Genomic DNA, 18,740 nt, shown 5'->3' on the forward strand with positions numbered 1-18,740 from the left:
GTGCCTGGCCATGAGTAATTTTAAGTGTAGATATTAAGAACATAGTTTTTGGAATAAAGAATCCTGGGATTTAATCCTAGGCCTCAAATACTAGCTGTATTGCATTGGGCAAGTTGTTTAATGTCTCTGAGTCTCAGACCTCTCACCAGTAGACTGGAGTAAACCAGTCTTATCTGGTTTAAACCATAGGAGTATTGTAAGGTTCAAACGAGGACAATGAATAAGAAAATGTTTTGAATTACAAAATAGGTGGTTATTCTTCCTTGCAATCCTTTTAAACATTAACTGGCAGCCCTCTCTTTATGATCCATAAATAGATCCATAAATAGAAGGGATATAGACATAGCCCTTCATTTTGGCCTAGGTATCCATAGGGATCTGTTAGGAACTACATTGCATGTCTTAACTGGGCCTCGAAGACAGCCATCAGATATGAATGACCTTAACTTTCCTCTAAGTCCTGACAACTTTTAAACTAGAGATCCCAGGAAGAAAGGCTAGGTTGCCAATGGTCTGCACCAAGTCCTCCAGAAAATTATGTGTCTCTAAAACAGTTTTTCTTCCAAGGATTTGTGCAGGTGGAGAGTTGATTCATACTCTTCTATTGCAGTTCTTACCTTCTCTTTCTGAGCTCATGCTGTGCCCTAGAGAAAGACTTGAAGGCTCTTCTAGGATGCTGTACTCACCTTGGTTCTCTCTCAGGAGCCATCCCTGAAGGGGAGATAAATAACTATTTCAGGTTGACATTGGACATTACAAACATATAGAACAGAGTTAGAATTGGACATAGTGCTTTGTACTTGGGTCTCAATAAACATATATGGTGCAGTGTTTTTTAAGTTTGATATCAATGGCGTAGGTGAGATTTCGGGGCCGCATGATGTCTATTACCCAGCAGATTGCATTTTGTACTTCTCAGCTGCCACTGTTGACATCATAGATATAAAATCCAACCCTGGCCTTCCCCGTGCAACATTTGTTGAATTGCCATTTTCAAGCCAGCCCTCTAGGGCAGCGGTGATGGTCACTGGAGTTTGGCTAGGGAGTGGCTTCACCCAGAAGGACAGATATTTTGGTAGTGGGAATATGTTATGTTCTCTGTATGCCCCTACCTCATACCACTAAACCTTTGGTTTCTCGTTTTTGTCAGTTTTTCTTTTCATTTTTCTTGGGATTGAAGGAACCCCTGAAAATCAGGAGTTAAACCTGGAATCAATTTTCATTTACAACTGAGAAGCAGTTATTGATGCTGTGCTTGCAGTTCAATAAAAGATCTAAAGATATAGACCTTGTGCTTCTCTTTCAATATAAGCAGGCTAATCAGTCTCAAATGTTTTTTTAACAAAGAAATTGTATCGACACATTTATTAAAATTGCTGTCTTTAAAGTTTTAAACTCTCTGCAATTTGACCTATTCCAAAGGCTTCTAGAATGTGTGGTAGGCAAACTCCAAAGCTTCCTCCAGCACATGTTTTTAGAACCAGGTGAACATCTGCTTAATGTTTCATTGAGTGATATTACGATGTTTGATTTCCACAGCTCTAAACATGTAGTCTGTTGTCCACAGGTGGCAGGATGGCTTGTGATGCCTGAGTTCTGAAGCCTAGTTAGATCTGGGCATGGCTCTCTCATGCCCCAGTTATCTCACACTAGCATTAGAAGCAGCAGACTTTAGAAACCTAAAAGCCATAAAAGAGATGGGTCTTGTTAGAAACGTCCTTTAGGGCATTATAACATTAATATCATCTTATTAATATGAATTAGATTGAAATATTGGATGACTTCATTTAGCCCAGTTAGAAGTTCTGAAAACATTTGATATGACTGAAAATGTTCGATTAATGACCAGGTTCACTAAAGACTCTAGATAAAGCTTGGAGTAGTGTGCTAGTGCTTTAAAAGCAGAACTGAACCATTAAAATTTTCTTTGAGCACAAAACACTCTAATATGCTGTGTCTGGGCACATGATTATGAGTAGCTCCAATGTACCCAATTTTATCTTCTTTTTCTGCCAAAGAAGTACCCTGGTATTCTGTGAAATATTCACTTAATTGACAGCATGTTAATTACTGGAGATGTATGGACTGTTCAACTAGACACTCGTAACAGTTGCACCGTAAGCTTATGAACGTTTACAGAAAACAATAATCTTCTTAGATCTTCCCCTCCACTTCATGGTTTTGCTTTTTTTAATCTTCAGATTTCTAATTACCTAACACACACACACACACACAAAAGCATTTCTTTTAATCAAGATTCTTGATTTTGGTCTTATATTTGATCCATTTTGGTTTGTTTGTTGTTTGGTGGTGGTCATGTCATGGTTATTGTTCTTGTTGGGCGAGCTTACTGGCCTGGTTGGTATTTGAGAATTTCAAATGAAATGAATTACATAGACGCTGAAGACCCGACCATTCTAGCAGCTTTGGGATGTGTTCCTGATACCTGTGATGCACACTGAACTTTCAGAACCTAGTAGCCACATTAAATTGAAAGCCCGCTTTTATGTTTTAAGTTTGCTAATGAAAAGGATGCAATAAATTTTTCTCCAGCTATCAGCTGGCTCTTTTGAAGTTGGTGCGCTGTAGAGAATATATTAGTTGTGACAACAGGTACTTCTCCCTGCTGTAATCGGTCCTATTTTGTAGCCACAGTTCTCCCTCGTCATACTGAACAAGTTGTTACCTCCCCAAGGTTTCTCTGCATTTCCATTTACTTTGTTATCAGCAGAAAGGCTGGGGAAAGCCTCTTCGGTAATGACATCGATACAGTACACACAGCAAGAGAGGTCAGCCTGTCAGAGCTCTAGAAACAGCAGATGGATTAGGATGAAACTGCGTGCAAAATAACTTTGATAGAGTCTTTTAATGTAAACAGTTTATCTGTCATTGCCTTTCATTGAAATCCCTCACAAAATGATAGTGTTTGGGCTGTTGGGGTTACAGGATGTAGCTGAATAAAATCCATACATCGTCATACTCAAACTATCCACCAATTAGAGAATGAGAAGAAATTTTAATTTATTCATTAAAGACAGGAAAGTAAATAGGATAACATATAAGGTAAAATAGAATAGCACTGGCCTTCATATTCCCAAGATTGTATTTCCCATTTGGGTATATTAGCATAGAGACTAGATTAATAACAAACTGCTTAGAGCTTGTATAATGTGAGTTTTTAAAATATGCTTGAAACAAGTCTGTCACTGTTTAGAAACCTGTGTACTGAATTTTTTTTATTGCAATTAGATCTTCTCCTTTAGTACCAAATTTTTTGGCTTATAATCTACATACAATAGAATGCTTTCAGCATACAGAGATGCATAGAAGTGTAATGTTTTTACATGTTGTGCTTACCACATGGTCAGTAATGACCAAATATTTGCTAATGTCTTTTATACTTTATGAATTATCCAACTATGAACATGTCAGTTGCAAAGCCAATAGCTCTTTTGCTCAGCTTAGCACTTTTCCACAATGACCTTAAGTCAGACACTGGTGTGGGTATGTTGCTTACCCCAAGATACAAACAGAAACAAAAATGGATATGATCTGTCATTTCAAAATAGATAATGCTCAGGTATGACAGGGATGACCACAGCCTTTTCACCCACAAAGAACACACAGCACATACATGGTTCTGTAAAGAGTGTGGCAGTGAGAGTAGCAGCCACCTCTGGAAAGCTGGGGACCACTAAGTACAGATTTCAGCTGATGTGCTGGAAGAAAGAGTTCTCATCATGTTGCTCTTGTCACTCTTTCTGGGCTGGAGGAAGTGGCTAGACATCATTGGTCCTTTCTTCACTCAAACCCCACCTGTGCTGTTTGCTCCAAGCACGTTCTTTTGCTTAAGTCTCTTCATCACCCCAACTTGGGTCCTAATTCATTCTTGGAGCCTGGAAATTTCACTCTGGAGTCGTTCACAAGTAAGTCCCAGGAAATGCACTATGTGTGCCTAACTTCATTGGTAGCTTCCAAGCCTTGAGTTTAATCAGGGTTATACAATATACCTAGAACACTATGCACATCTCAAGCAAAAGCTGTATCATGAAACACTTTGCCACATTGAAAAAATAAGATTTTGAAATTTATATTCTTGATTGAAAATGTTACTGGGGCTTTGGTTTAGGACTCAAGAAAGCTCAACTCTGTCCCCTCCCCCAAGATGTCTACCATCTGCTACCATAGTCACCAGGTGGGCTGCAAACACCAAGGACCTTGTTCTGCATGGAAAACAGAATTGATAGTTTGTTAAGCAGCTATATTTACTTTTATGTTTATTTATCAAGAGCAAAGAGCACAAGCATTGTAAGTGCACAGAAGAGTTTCCAAATTTGAGATTAACCAATTCAATATTAACCATTCAAAATACAGGTGGATGGGCAGAAAAAAGAAACAAAGCTTTCCGAAATGTATGGGGCCACATAAGTCATATTTCACCCAGCAAAAATTTCATGGGAGTCTTTGGAACATTTTACTAAAAATGTATAAATTTGCTAAAGCTAGTTTCTCATTAATGGCGGTGGACTAAGGTTTCATATTTAGCCCTGAATCATATTTGTGTGTGTGTGTTTCTCAAAAAACTAAAAATAGAACTACTATATGATCCAACAATCTCACTACTGGGTAGTTTTCCAAAGTAAAGAAAGTTAGTATATTAAAGGAATACTTGCACCACCACGTTTACTGCTGCACAAGTCACAATAGCTAAGATATGAAATCAATCTAAATGCTCAACAGATAAATGGTTACAAATGTGAGATACATATATATATATATATATTTTATATATATATATATATATATATATATATAAGATATATATATATAAAATATAATTGATTACTCTTTAGCCATAAAAGAGTATAAAATCCTGTCATTTCTGGCAACAAGGCTGCAAAAGCAAGTAGGGCTTTAGTTCTTCTCCTTCCTATGTAATCTGGATTCATGCCCTTCCCCAAGATTTCTCAGTGGGTTCAAATTGTTACAAAGTTTAGCTGGAGGTTTCCTTCTCCCTGTAGCCTTTTCCATATGCCTATGGCAGTCCTCCTAATGGACCCCTGTGAGGCAAGATGGAAATTGCTTACTGGGGAGCCCAGCAAGCCCACAGAGGTTTTCCCACTGCTTCCTCTACCCCTGTATTTCGCTAGCAGGGATACTGTGCTTACAATAAAAATGGCTTGGGTATGGTTCCATAAAGTAGTAGGGATACAGGTAACCAAGTTATAATTAGCAACATTTAATTCACTCAGACAATGAGGGAAAGAGAGACTAACACTGTACAGACCAAATGTGTTAATACCCATGTAATTTTATTTGAATATTGACATCAGTGACACCCACCACCACCTTAAACAGACATATATAAATGAAGTGTGCAGTAACATCCTTTTGTCTTATTGAAAACAAATATGGCCATGCTACTATATGACTGTATTTGTGATATTTTTGCCGTGAACAGTGTACTCTGTGAGTGTGTGTGTGTGTGTGCGCGCATGTCTAAGAGAGAGAAGGAGAGACAGAGAGAGAGAGAAAGAGATACAGAGACAAATAAAAATTCTGTGCATTACTAATTGGTACACCACTGCCCTCACCTATGGATGTCTGTTCCAGTCACATATGCTCTGTTGTGTTCCTCTGTGAAGAGAATGGTGTATTCGTGCTTCTGATAATTCCTCAGAAAAGTGGAAGAACCTGGCCTCTTCTATCCTCATCTGCCCTCTTCTTCTCCCGTCTGCGTCTTCTCACTTCTCCTGCACAAGTATTCTTACCTCTGTAATATTTCTCCCAGCCTTCACTTGGGGTAGAATTGCAGCATAAGCCCCGGTTCTTGAAGACAGTGATTAGGTTTCCCTTCAAGCCTCTGAGCCATGAGCTTGCCTGGTAACATGGAGAAAGCTTTATAGTGAGTGAGAGCATCCCTGTGACAAGGCATGTCCCAGAATCCCCGAGCCTGTCTTCAGAATCCTCTAGACATAAACATGGACTCAAGGGTCATTAAGTCTTAGTAAGTCTTTATTCCTTTTTACTGCATCTACAGAGAAACGCCATGCTAGATATAACTCCTTAGCTCAGGGGAGCAGATGTGTTATGAAATGATGGGAAGGGAACTACCCTGAAGAGAGAGGCATCTATTTGGGGGATGGTGTTAATTCAGCTTCCCTCGGGAGTCATGAAAACATTGATTTTGTACCCTTAAGTCTTCACAATGTGACCATGAGACTGTTCTCAGCAACTTTTCTGTTTTAATATATTTGTATAAATCCTGATGTAGTTTCACAACTGTTACAATTGAGGCTTCAGAAGAAGAAGGAGAAGACATCTAAAACAGACAAATTAAACTCTATGGCACAATTCTGTTTATTGGCAGCGTGCATGCCTGCAGATAATGGCAGCAACTTTCTTTCAACCCAGCAAGATTCTCCTTTTCAGTTTATAACTAATGGTGAATAGATACAGTCTTTGGAGAGAGGCTTACATGTGTTTTAGCTCTTTTGGCAGAAGGTAAAGAAAATTCTACATTTTCCTGATAAACGTATTTTATTGTCCCTTCAAGCCAGAGCAGAAGTAGCATTTCCTGAGAGGCTCCCTTCCTGAATGATGATAGGGTAGACCTGATAATACGACCAGGACATGCTACAGAGCATGGTTTTCCTGACTGTAGTTAGAAATAGACTGGGGGAAAATTGAGTACATTAGACAATTAATTGGTATTTTTTTGTCTTCTTAAGTGTAGTCTATTTTGAGTTATTAGCACAGAAATAGTAATGTCGTCCATGGTCCAAGAGAGATTCTGGTTTGATCTGCCATGTTCTTGTGTTCATTACTTCTCTTTTGATTAACAAGAAAGTAACTCCCTAGCTTCCTGTTTCTCCCTCATTGTGTCCATCTTCCTTATTGTATCACATTTGTCTTCCCAAATTAAGTCTGACTCTATCCAATTTCTTCTTAAAATTCCTTCCCATGAGCCCTACATTCTCCATTGTATACTACAGCGTTTATGTAATAAAGGGTAAACACCATTGTTGCCAAAGTCCTTCACTCAATATCCAATCACACATATATATGATTCAGGGCTAAATATGAAGCTTTAGTCCACTATATATATATATATATATATATATATATATACATACACACACACACACATATATACACATAGATAGATAGATACAGGTATGCCTTTGAGATATATATATATGTATGAAATACTCCTGTGTGTGTACTAAAATATAGAATACCAGACCTTAAAATTACCATAGAGAGTTTTTAACTCCAGCTTTCAATTTTCGCAATAAGAAAACTGAAATACAAAGCAGTCAGTATTTAGTATATAAATAAAAATCAATGTAGTCTCATCACCCAAAGTATAATGTGTTCCAAAGGGACAAGAAGCCTGATCTCATTAGTAGCTTAAGGATAAAGATATATTACCAGTATTTCTTGCCAATTAGGTTTTTGAATACATAACTGAGTACCTACTATGTACTAATAATACACTTCCCATTTCTTCTGGTTACACATGGTAGGGAGAAAGCCTCCATTAGGCATTGATTGTCTCTCAGTAAAAGACACACGTCATTTTGTGAGGTGTGTTCCCTTAGCATCAGGGGCAAGAGTGCTCAGATTGGTTAGGGGAAAGAAAATTGAATTCAAACCCACAAACCCCAGGAGAACAGAGTGACCAAGTGCCACTTACATTGGGCCTCCTGACTGGGGAAAATGAATATCTCAAAGCAATACTGAAATGCTTGCCTGGAGTCTCCATATTTACTCCACTTAGAGAATCATTAGTGTCAACAGATGACTTTTATGGGTGAAACATGCCTCTTCACCAAAGACAGTACATTTTTCATTAAGTTGCAATAAACCAAACTTTAGTTACAAAGGAAATTTCCAATTGACAAATGGATTTTCTATGCAGCAAAATAGCCAGAGTGAAGGGAACAAGTCTTTATGGAATGTAGGCACTTCTGAATGCTGTTATCACATCACCTTTGGCCAGACACTCACAAAACTCTGGCTGCCATGGTAGTGAAATGCACATGCAGGTACAACTAGCACCCGCTACACTGGCTGTGGCAGGTTCTTGAATGGCAGTGTGGGTGAAATTGATATTTACTCAATGAGCAATGGGAAGCCATGAAGGATTATGACAATGAAAGCAATGTGATCAAAGTGGAGTCTTAGGAAGATTTGTCTTGCAGTAGAGCATAAAATGGATTTAGGATAGTGAGACCAGTAGAGCAGTGAGGTGGCAGAGGCCATAGTCCTGGTGAGAGGCAGTACAAATCAAGTTAGGCAGTAACTGCAGGAAGAGTGAGGAAGCCACAGGTAGCTACAAGCCTTCTTCCAGAAAGTGGTGTGGGAAATTCACCCTGTGAATGCTGCTCCAGACTCCCTCCTCTTTGGAGTGTAAACAAGAGCCTTACATTCAGTTGCAGGATGACTCTAGATGAACATCAGCCTGGAGCTCAGTTTTTCCTCCAGAGGCTTATTTTTCCCTCCATAGGGAGGAGCTTAGAGTCCTCAGGTACATTTTCTTTTTTCTTTCTTTTCTTTTTTCTTTTTTGAGATGGAGTCTTGCTCTGTCGCCCAGGCTACAGTGGTGCAGTGGTGCAATCTTGGCTCACTGCAACCTCTGCCTCCTGGGTTCAAGCAATTCTCTGCCTCAGACTCCCAAGTAGCTGGGATTACAGGCACCCACCACTGTGCCCAGCTATTTTTTGTATTTTTGGTAGAGATGGGGGTTTCACCATCTTGGCCAGGCTGGTCTTGAACTCCTGACCTCGTGATCCACCCGCCTTGGCCTCCCAAAGCGGGTGGCCAAGTGAAGAGCCACTGCACCTGGCCTTCTTAGGTACATTTCCATACCCAGAGCACAATGTCCAGGCCTCTGAGACTGCCTAGTCATTCCTGATTCATTTATCTCATCAATGTTTATTAAGTGAGTATTAAGTGCAAGACATAGTTCTAGCCACTTAGAACAATTTTTCCCAAACTCTGCCTGTCAAAATTCTATTTCTGCCCGTTATGTATAGCACAGACCTATTTCATTGATTATTAGAAAGGAATTAATAAAGTTAAAATGTGGAAAGCCCAGTGATCCAAAGATCGGTAATGTGGTTTTGCTTCCTAGAGGTTCAAGTTTCAAATACAGGTTGTTTCCATGTACGTTTTCAGGCACCCATACAGAAGGTTAAAAATAATGGGTAGTGTTTTCCTAAATATTATAAGCCCTGTATGTAAAGTCAGAAATTCAGGCAAATATCCAGGTGTTGAAATATGTTGAGTGAAATTTTGCCCTCTTAATCTGCCACCCTTGTCTGTGTGTGCTTTCTGCCTGCCGAAACCCCAGCCTACAGGATACATTGTCTTTTGCCATTTTACTCATTCCAGTGAATTCTATTTAAATGCTGTAATTAAGCAATTCAATTTTATATTTAAGCAAGTGCTGTCAGTATATATCTCCTCAATTGATTTAACCAATTCTGTACGTATTGATTTTGGACCATCTGAATACCCTAATGATGAGTTCATTTGTTAATAGAAGAGTTTCTCTTCTGAACTTAGGCAATCGATGCAATTTACCAATACATGCCGGTAGGTTAGGGTATAGCTGTGTCTCACAGAACAATCATGTGAAAAAAAATTTAAATCCAAAACAAAACAAACACAAAACCAATGCAATTGTTTTGCTGTCTTTTTCCATGTTGTTGAATATCCAGTTATTTGAAATTATCTGAATGACTGGGTTTTCCCTTTTGATTAGGAGTTGTAAAAACCCAGTTTGGATGTATCTGCTAGCAGAATGTAAGGAAAATGCACATAAAATAGGAAATGTAAAAGGCATATAGAGCAATACTAATAAAATCACATTTATGCTTGACTGACAGCATTATTATTGATTATGGAAAAAAGCAACACCTGAGTCCACTGCCACACTCTCTCTAAGCCATCCAAGTGTTCACTTTGATAGTCTCAGCATACAGGCAGGAAACATATTGTGTTAGATTTGTTTTCTGTAAAAGGAGGGGAATAATGTTACAAGCCTGACTATAACTATTCAGGGCATGCTTCTTATAACCCTCAAAAGATTCTCTACATTTTCTATAAATATAGTATACATGTCTATTGGACTAGAAGAGAAATTAATGGAGTATAATCTCTGGGACAGAATTACCTTGCTAAAGAATTTTGAAGATGTGTGATCATTATATAGAAGATGGCTGGCAAGTTTTCTAAGCACTTTTTATGCCACATTTTATCCCTAAGGAAATATGATATCATGTATACCATGTGGATGGGACTCAAGAGACAGCAACTGTCTTTCCTTCCTTCTACCTATTTTTTTTTATGATAGTGCTACATTATATCGTTTATGTAATTCAATATGATTCCTGAGTTACTTGAGCTTTAGTGCAGCACAAGGATTCTCTACATAAAAGAAAGACAAGGTTCTTATTTTCAGGAACATAGGTTTAGCGAGTGAGCAACTCTGAGCCTGTCTGTAGCCACTTCATCCCTCCAAAGGAAATAAATTTGCTGATAATGAGAGAGGAGTCAGCTCAGAAATGCTCCTTGGAATCAGAGAAGTGCTTCCTTCCTCGCGTAGAATTTCTCAAGTTACCCCATGACAGAGAGGGGCCGGGTAGAATAGGAGTTTCAGGGCTTCCCCATCCTCAGGGTCCAATGTTAATTAAAAAAGTAAAGAGCCCCTCTGATGGAGTGAAATGTGGAAGGAGGGGGCTACTAAAAGACGGATCAACTGGAAAATATGGAATCATCTTAGGCTTCCTTGGAAACAGAGAAAGAGAGAGAAAAGAGAGAAAGACAAATAGAGTGTCAGAGAGAAAGAGGTCTGTAGAATCTAAACATATCAAAGTCTTCTGTGAATAGCACTTTCCAGACAGAAGCATTCTGTTCACTCCAGAACCACTACTGATATGGAAAGTGAAAGATAGAGGTTCCTGTAATCCTCATTGGAATAACTACTTAGGTTTCATACTGCAACGTGGCCTCTACTCAGTAAGCCCAATAAACTATCTGGCTGTAAAAATCTACGCATGAACACCTGTGTAGAAAGCAGTCACAATGAAGAAGCACTGCATTTACATAACATGCTGCAGCTCCCAGAGCACTTGTCAGTGTTGGCTACTCACAACCACCCTTGCTGTAGAAAAGGCAGAAATTATTATCTTCATTTTTTAAATGAAGAAACTTGCTCAAAGGTGTTTAGTACTTGCCAATAGTGTAAATGGCAAAGCTGGGGCTAGAACCCAGGTTTTTAACATTTCTGGCACAGCACTCTTTCCACTCTAGCCTGTTACCTCTCATCTTACCATACTTGAGTATATTCCTTAACATTTTTATTTCTTTTATTGTTTTTAGTTATACTAGAGCTTCCTCAATAATGAGAGAAGTATCATGATAGGAAACCGTGATACAAAATAAGAGAATATAGGTTTATAAAAGCATAGAGACATTATAAATTAAAGCAGCATAACTGTTAACTCTCTAGCCTCCATTTTCCAATCAGTTTAAATTACTTTAATGTGTGTTTTTAAATGTAAAATTAGCTGCAATCTCAATATGTAACTGTCTTGATGTTTAGTGAATTGTGTTATGTGATTTCCTTTTAATTTCCCTTCTTTTGCAGTGTCTTACATTCCACCATGTGTACCTGGAACTTGGGATTGTCTTCTTATGTTCCATCATTTCAAAAGGGAAATTCGTTCTTTCTGTATTTTGTAGAATAATTCTTCTACCTTAAAGGCACATATCATTTGCACATAAATAATTAACTTAAAATGTTTTCCTCAAAGTCTCTTAATATAATAATTCTTCATAGCATGCCTAAAACAACATCAAATTACAGTGAAAGCAAAGTAACAAATTGAGAGCTGTTTCTCACGTGGTAATGTTCTCTGCCATCATTTACTTGAGAGATTCAAGGTGATGAGCACACAAGAGTATGACATGAGGACATCTGACTAGAGCTGTTGGGACATCGAAGGATCACAAGTTAATTTCCAAAGAAAAGAGAACCTCTCAGCATAGACATTTTCAATCAATAAGCAAGCAACCCACAAAAAATTAATTTGAAGGAAGTCATTTTCCTATGTTGGCTCTATAAAAACATATATGTTTCAAAGAAACTGGCCTCAAACATGATCATGTTCCTTTTGATCAGAGAAAAATAACTGGATCTAATTGACAGTTCAAAACCGTAGAGCAGAGAGGGTATTTTCAAAAAAACATGCTTCCGAATCAAAGGGAGGTTAAGCAATGTCACTTTGATTTTTCCCTCTCCCTGTGTCCTGCCAGTGGCATGCTCAGCCTATCACATCCAGTATGTTTTAAAAGGAAACCACTTGAACACAGCACCCATTAGTCTGTGATAACCTAAATCTTCTAGAGCAGACTTAACTGCTCTAAAAACGTGGATTCGCATGATTTCCACAGTGACATGTCTTCAGCCTACTGCTGTATCTTATTGCAAACCAGCCAGGCTTGGGAGAGGAAAGGGTGTTTATTAAAAAAAAAAAAAAAAAAAAAAAAAAAAAGCAGATGTGAGTGTGCGTGTGTGTAGAGACTGGGTCCTGCTGCTGTAGTAAAGGTGCATGGCAGTCCCCACTCCATGCCAGCACCACCTCTCCCTTTGTTCCTCTGACCTGGCAGAATCTGCAGGGTCAGTGAGATTCGCATCCTCTGTACATGGACTGAAAATGGACAGGCTTTCATATCTAAGATATATGTGACAGGTGAGTTGGGCCAGCCAGACACATATGTCTTCTTTTCTCATTTTCACCTCTTACCTCATTCCTTAGCTTTTTTCGTATTCTAGCACTTGCCAAAATTCAACCTCAGGCACAGATGGTGAGAAAATGATTTTTGCCTACCAAGCCAAAGAAAGTGCCCAAATATTAATGGTTATTTATCTAGAAACAGAACCTGAGGCTTAATAAATGGAAGCATGTATTTCTAGCACTAACATCTAAACTTCAGAAGTGTTTCATTTACTTTTAAAAATACTTGTAATTGCCTTCAGTTGTTATGCATAGAGGGTTTCACCCAGAGTGTCAAGTCCACAGTTAGATTATACGTTGTCTCTGCTAAAAGTGGTTGCTTCTGTGTTCTAACTTACAGCAGTATTTTCTTCTCTGTAGCCCTTACCCACGTCCAAGATTCACAAATATAAAGGTCCCCAAAAAGATACGTTTTTAAAGGATCTGAACAACCCTGAGGTTGTCAAATGGCTGCTTCAATGCTCTTTTATCAAACATAATTTCTATAGCCTGAAAAAGTCTATAGGAGCACAAGTTTGGTTCTGATTACATAATTATGCTGCAGAAATATGAAAAAAAAATTCATCACTAAAACCCTCCAGGTGCTTAGACAGTTTGATAGACTGTAGCCATTCTGCCATCAGCACCCCCAGCTGTGTTGCTTAGCAACATTTTAATTCCAGAAGAATCGAAGGAGATGAAATCCCTGTGGAGAAGGAAACAGAAATAAGAGGGCTGTTGACAGATGATCTGAGTTGTTTCTTCTAATATACTGTGAAGATCACTAGCTCTTTTCATGAATGATAAATGGACTGTACACAGATCAATGGGTTCAGCACTAAACTGGAACCAGGCTCCATGTCTAAGGCAACGCAGGCCGAGAGGCCCAGAGTTTTCCTCATTTCTGTGATTTGGTGTGTATATTCTTAAAGGTTCCACAGGAGGAAATTGATCTGAGTATTCAGTCATTTTTTGCCCTTTTATGGGGCTAATAAAAATGATTTTGGAAATGGACACTCGACTTTCTGTCATGGTGTGAACGTGGCCAGGTTTCAGTAGTAGTGTTAGGATGAGCAGTTCCCTACCACAAATCTAAAACTCCAGGGTATGCCCACGACCATTCCCTCTGCATCTGTTTCCCCTATCTGTCATTACAACCCAGTCAGGTCCAAACAGGGTAAGATTAGAGTGAAAGGCTGGAAGTCAGGCACCCTAGTTGTGCACCCAGGAGTCCACTTTTATGGTGCCTGCTGAACTTTCTAGGCAGCCCTCACAATTCCCACCGGTATTGGAAAGCTGCACTTGGACAGGTCCCAGGAGAAGAAAATTGCTTTCTGAGTCTCCAGTCTGCTTATCTACAGCACCCTTAGCTCCTTATGTTTCTGAAGAGTATTTTATATTGCTTATTGTTTTGGTAGCTAGTTGCAATGATTATGCTTGCTAATGTGGTCTAATTGCATATTTTCTTCTGTTTACAGGCTGTTGAAAAGGCAAAACCTAGGAATAATCCTATGAAGTAAGTTATTATTTTTATTAGTTGCAAATGTTAATTTTAATGGACTCAGTGCATGTGAAAAAATAAGGTCATAAAAGAGACCTTGGATTTTGAGTTAATCTCTATTCATGACAATTTAAAGACCAAAACAAGCCAAAAAAAAAAAAAAAAAAAAAAAAACCCTCCAATGAGCAGGGACCAGCTTATATTTTTCCCTGTGTTCCTGATGAAGAAATGCCCCAAGTTGTACCCAGTCTACATAAATTAATATGTTCAGTCCATGAATAGCTGCCAAATACTATTATAATCATATTCAATGCATAGTACTTCAAGCCTTTGGGTTTTGCACATGCTAAAAAGATTACATTTTTAATTGCAAATCTTGGACCTATGACAGAGACGTAAATGACTGAAAGTGTGCCAAGTGATTTCCAGCCACGTGGGGAGGTTTGGCACCTTGGCATCAAGGCCTCAATACTCTGTTAATGAAAAGCTCATAAAATATACTTAACTAAAGGCTTTTCTTTTTTGTTTTAGCTAACAGAAAGCAATTCCCAAGGCATTTTATGAGATACTCTTAAATCATAAACAAGCTACACAGCCCTCTTTTAAATATAGTACATCTTAGACATCCTGTCTCTTCCAGAAGGGAGACTTTCAAATTAAGAAGGATGACTGTCTTGTCATTTGGGTTTGTAACATCTGATTGCAGTGTTACAGTGCATACTAGTCCTGCCAGCTCTGTGGCTGAGGCAGGACTTTTTCTATTTGCTGGGTTATTTTAGGTCTGGTAATAGCACATCTTGAGGAACACTGCGTGTTAATTTATTTCGGCTGACTTCCATTATAGTTGGTACCAAATACTGAAATAGAGAGTGCATTGATTATTAAGTTTCTGGGAGAATGGATCAGCTAATGCCAATGACAAGAAGCCTGTTTATCTTTTGTATACTAAAATAGTTAACTTTTCCAGGGCATCAGGGTAGCATTTAGCATATCATTAAATCCAAGCTCTAGTACATTTTTCCACAAGGTGTTGTGTACTTTGCTTTTAAGTTTCATTTTTCTTACGCCAAAGAATATTCAGTATCAGGCTCTGTAACGTATAGAGGGGTATCCGTAGTCTAGAGATATATTGTGTTTTAGTCCTATTGAAGTATTTGTAGTAGCTGAGGTTTCGTCTGGTTGTTCAGTTGGGGTTGAAATCTCTGCAGCCTGATTTCTTTTCCGTCTGAATGCCCTGAAGGCTCCTCCACTGCGAGCCTGTGGCTGGCAAGCTCAGAGAATTAGAGGATGGTGCTAATGAGGCCAGGGTCAGAGCTTTTGTCCCTGGGTGGGCGATTAGTGATCTTCTTTCCTGCAGTTCAACTGCACTCCTCCTTCCAGTCTGCCTGCATGCAGATGTGTGCCCCAGGTTACAAAGCATGGGACTAGGACTGGAGGAATGTAAATCGAGGCCCTCTATGGCAAATATCTCCAAGCTCCGGCCCTCCCAATAGGAGGTGATTCCCAAGCTGCATTTTTGCATTCACAGAATAGCCCACTGGCATGTTTAGGGTTGCATTTAATTCTATTCTAATGGCCTAGAAGTGGCACCAGTTTTCTCTTTGCTCCTTGTGAGAATTTGACCCTACAGTAATTGTATTTTTTATGAGTTCTTATTAATTCACAGCACAGACTCTATCTAATGTCTGGCATTTTGAGGAATGTTATAAAGAGAAGGCAAGGAAACTAGAAGAGTCAAAGGATTATTGAGCTTTGTGCTTTAAATATATTTGAAAATCCACTTAGTAATAAACCTAAGTCACAACCAACTGGTAAGTGTTTAGAATTGTCTTCTAATTAAATAAGATAATATTCTCAGGGTGAGTTTGGGTTCATGATACCAAACTCAGCACTTGAAGAAGAGAGACTTCCTCAGGACCTCAGCTCAGAAACAGAAACTTCGCCGCAGGGTTCAGTTGCACTGCCTGACAGAAGAATAGCATCAAAGGTTTTAAAAATGGTCCTTTTGCCATTTCTGATGTCTGCTAGAGAATTTCAGTTACACGCAATGCACTGGAATCCCAAATAAAGGTTCAATACGTGTTTTCTGAATGAATGAACAAGTAAACAAATTGCACATATCCCAGAAAACAGGGATTCTTCCAGGAAAATAGGTTTCTTCCAGGAACCTAGCCTGTAGGCTTGATAAGGCTGGTGGCTCTCCTCTAGTAGAGTACCACCATCATGTCAAAAGGACATGTGTATTTGTAACTAACCAAGTGGTCCAATCCCTGTTATTCTTGCCTCATGCCACATGTGAAAATGTTCCTCCATTGCTCTGGTTCTTTGCTCCTTGTGACAGCTCTAGCTGTTTTATTTCTGACCAGTTCCTCATTTGATCTCGTATCAATAATTAATATTTGATTGTCTTTTTGAGTATAAAAAGTGAGTACAGTTTTGCTGGAAAACAGAGGTCCAGTGGCATTATTTACAACTCAAGTTTGAACACAAATTGGTGAATATGGCCATGTATGTGATTTGATATAGCCCTTTGGTGTAGAGTTTGGCAAAATGGTTGAGAAAAATCAGAAGAAGAACATTTCTTGACATGTGAAAATTATATGAAATTCAAATTTCAGTGAGTATAAATAAAGTTTTATTGGAACACAGCCACACTCATTCATTTCCATATTGTCTGTGGCTGTTTTTGTGCCACAATGGCAGAGCTGAATAGTTGTGACAGAAACTGTATGTAGCCTACAAAGCTGACCACTTTTACCATATGGCCCCTTATAGAAAGTTTGCGGACTCCTGCTCTACTTGGTAAGGTAGAAAAAAGCATTAAGCTTTTTTGTGATGCTGAAGGTTAAACTATCAATCCTTTCTCCTTTGGTGTTTAAAACAATGACTAGATATTTACTGAGCCCTTACTGTGTGTTTAGGACTTTCTAGGGTTGATATGCCACTTAATTCTCATTCAGAGCAAAGAGACTCGCTCTTCACTCGCTACCTCTGAAAATCATGTGGATACAAAATCCAGTGACAGGGCATTGATGTCTCAGAAACCAGCGAACACATAGAACACATATCTAGAGCATACTGCTAGTCTTCCAAATTGTGTATAGATGGATTTATTGCAAAGGCATAGGAATTTTCTAAAATTCTGTCACTTCCATATCTAACTAAAGCTAAATAAGCTTTCAGTTATGGTGATGGTAAATAAACTTATTAGTGCATGGCTATTAAGTTTCTAAAAGTTTCACCTCCCCCTCCCTATTTCTCAACCACTTGTTCAATTTATTTTTAATACTTTCATGGTTGTAAGCTGCTTCTTTCATTGCCATAGGGAAACTGTGATACACACTAATTACACTCCATATAAAAGAGAAATTAAATATATGCCTAGTGAATATAAGCACATAATATACCTGGATACACTAATGCCATTCCCTTGAAACATTAAATAGTACCTCTGAGGGTAAGACTCAAACATGAGTGTTCTTAAGATCAGTGATCCAGGACAAGAGAAGCCTGGTGTATTTCTCACTGTGTTGTAACCATATTGGTATTAGAGCTTGATTAGTATGTTCAAATTATGGCTCTTTAATGCGTCAGAAAGACTTTCACTTGTATTTTAATGTTCTGTAGCTGTCATCTCCAGGATTTCATTGTGACAGCAAGGCCTGAGAGATGTACAGATTTCTTCCACCATATGTGACTTATCACATACATTTTTTTCAAAAACACATTTCTGTTATTAAGACATATGTGATAGTACATTTCTGAAAATGTGAATTGCTTTTGGCTAAAAGCCATGCACTAATAAGTTGAATTGAATCTAACCAAGGTTGACATCTGTTACCGAAAGAGAGAGAGGAAGAAACAGAGAGAGAGAGAGCATGCACACACTGTTGTCAAGCATAAAATTCTTTCCTGCTTTTACACTTTAACAACATTAAACAATGTGATGGTTGTCTTTCCCAATTCGGGATCAGAATCCACTCTGCATAGGAAATTACAGGGTTTTTTTTTTTTTTTTTTTGGAACTGATTCATTATAGACATGGTGCTTTCATTAGTGAAAATGACAAATAGCCACAAAAGCTTTCCTGACTATGATGTTTGTGCATTATTCATTTATTCACCTGATGAATATTTATTTAGGTTCTACAACATTCTGGGAACTGTGATAGATGCTGAGGGAATTAAAAGTAAATCTGACACAGATCCTACCCTTGAGGAGTTTAGAGTCCAGCAGAAAAGATAAAATCGGTTTGTAAAGAATTAAATACAAGATATATAGGGAGAGAAATGTCTGTTAAGTGGGGAACAGATGAAGTACAGGGAAGCTCTAAGGACAAAAAGTGCTTCTAGTTAACACTGTCAAAGATGGAAGGGATGATGGGGGAGGAGGAAACACTTGCACCAGGATTTTAAGGACTGCTGGTTTGCGACACTGGTGCTGAGGTATGG

The 18,740-nt window shown here is 38.6% G+C and overlaps 1 protein-coding gene across 4 annotated transcripts in view; it reads left to right on the forward strand.

Annotated features, from left to right (window-relative positions):
- Positions 1-18,740, forward strand: part of AFF2 (AF4/FMR2 family member 2) — a 497,371-nt gene that overhangs the window by 392,577 nt on the left and 86,054 nt on the right. For all 4 annotated transcript variants that reach the window (XM_032256130.1, XM_032256129.1, XM_032256131.1 and 1 more), the window contains one exon: positions 14,267-14,304. In XM_032256130.1, the coding sequence (XP_032112021.1) occupies positions 14,267-14,304 (38 nt within the window). The remainder of the gene's footprint in view (positions 1-14,266; positions 14,305-18,740) is intronic.

Source organism: Sapajus apella, unplaced genomic scaffold (genome assembly GCF_009761245.1).
Source record: "Sapajus apella isolate SASKATOON/1434 unplaced genomic scaffold, GSC_monkey_1.0 scaffold93, whole genome shotgun sequence".
NCBI lineage: Eukaryota > Metazoa > Chordata > Mammalia > Primates > Cebidae > Sapajus > Sapajus apella.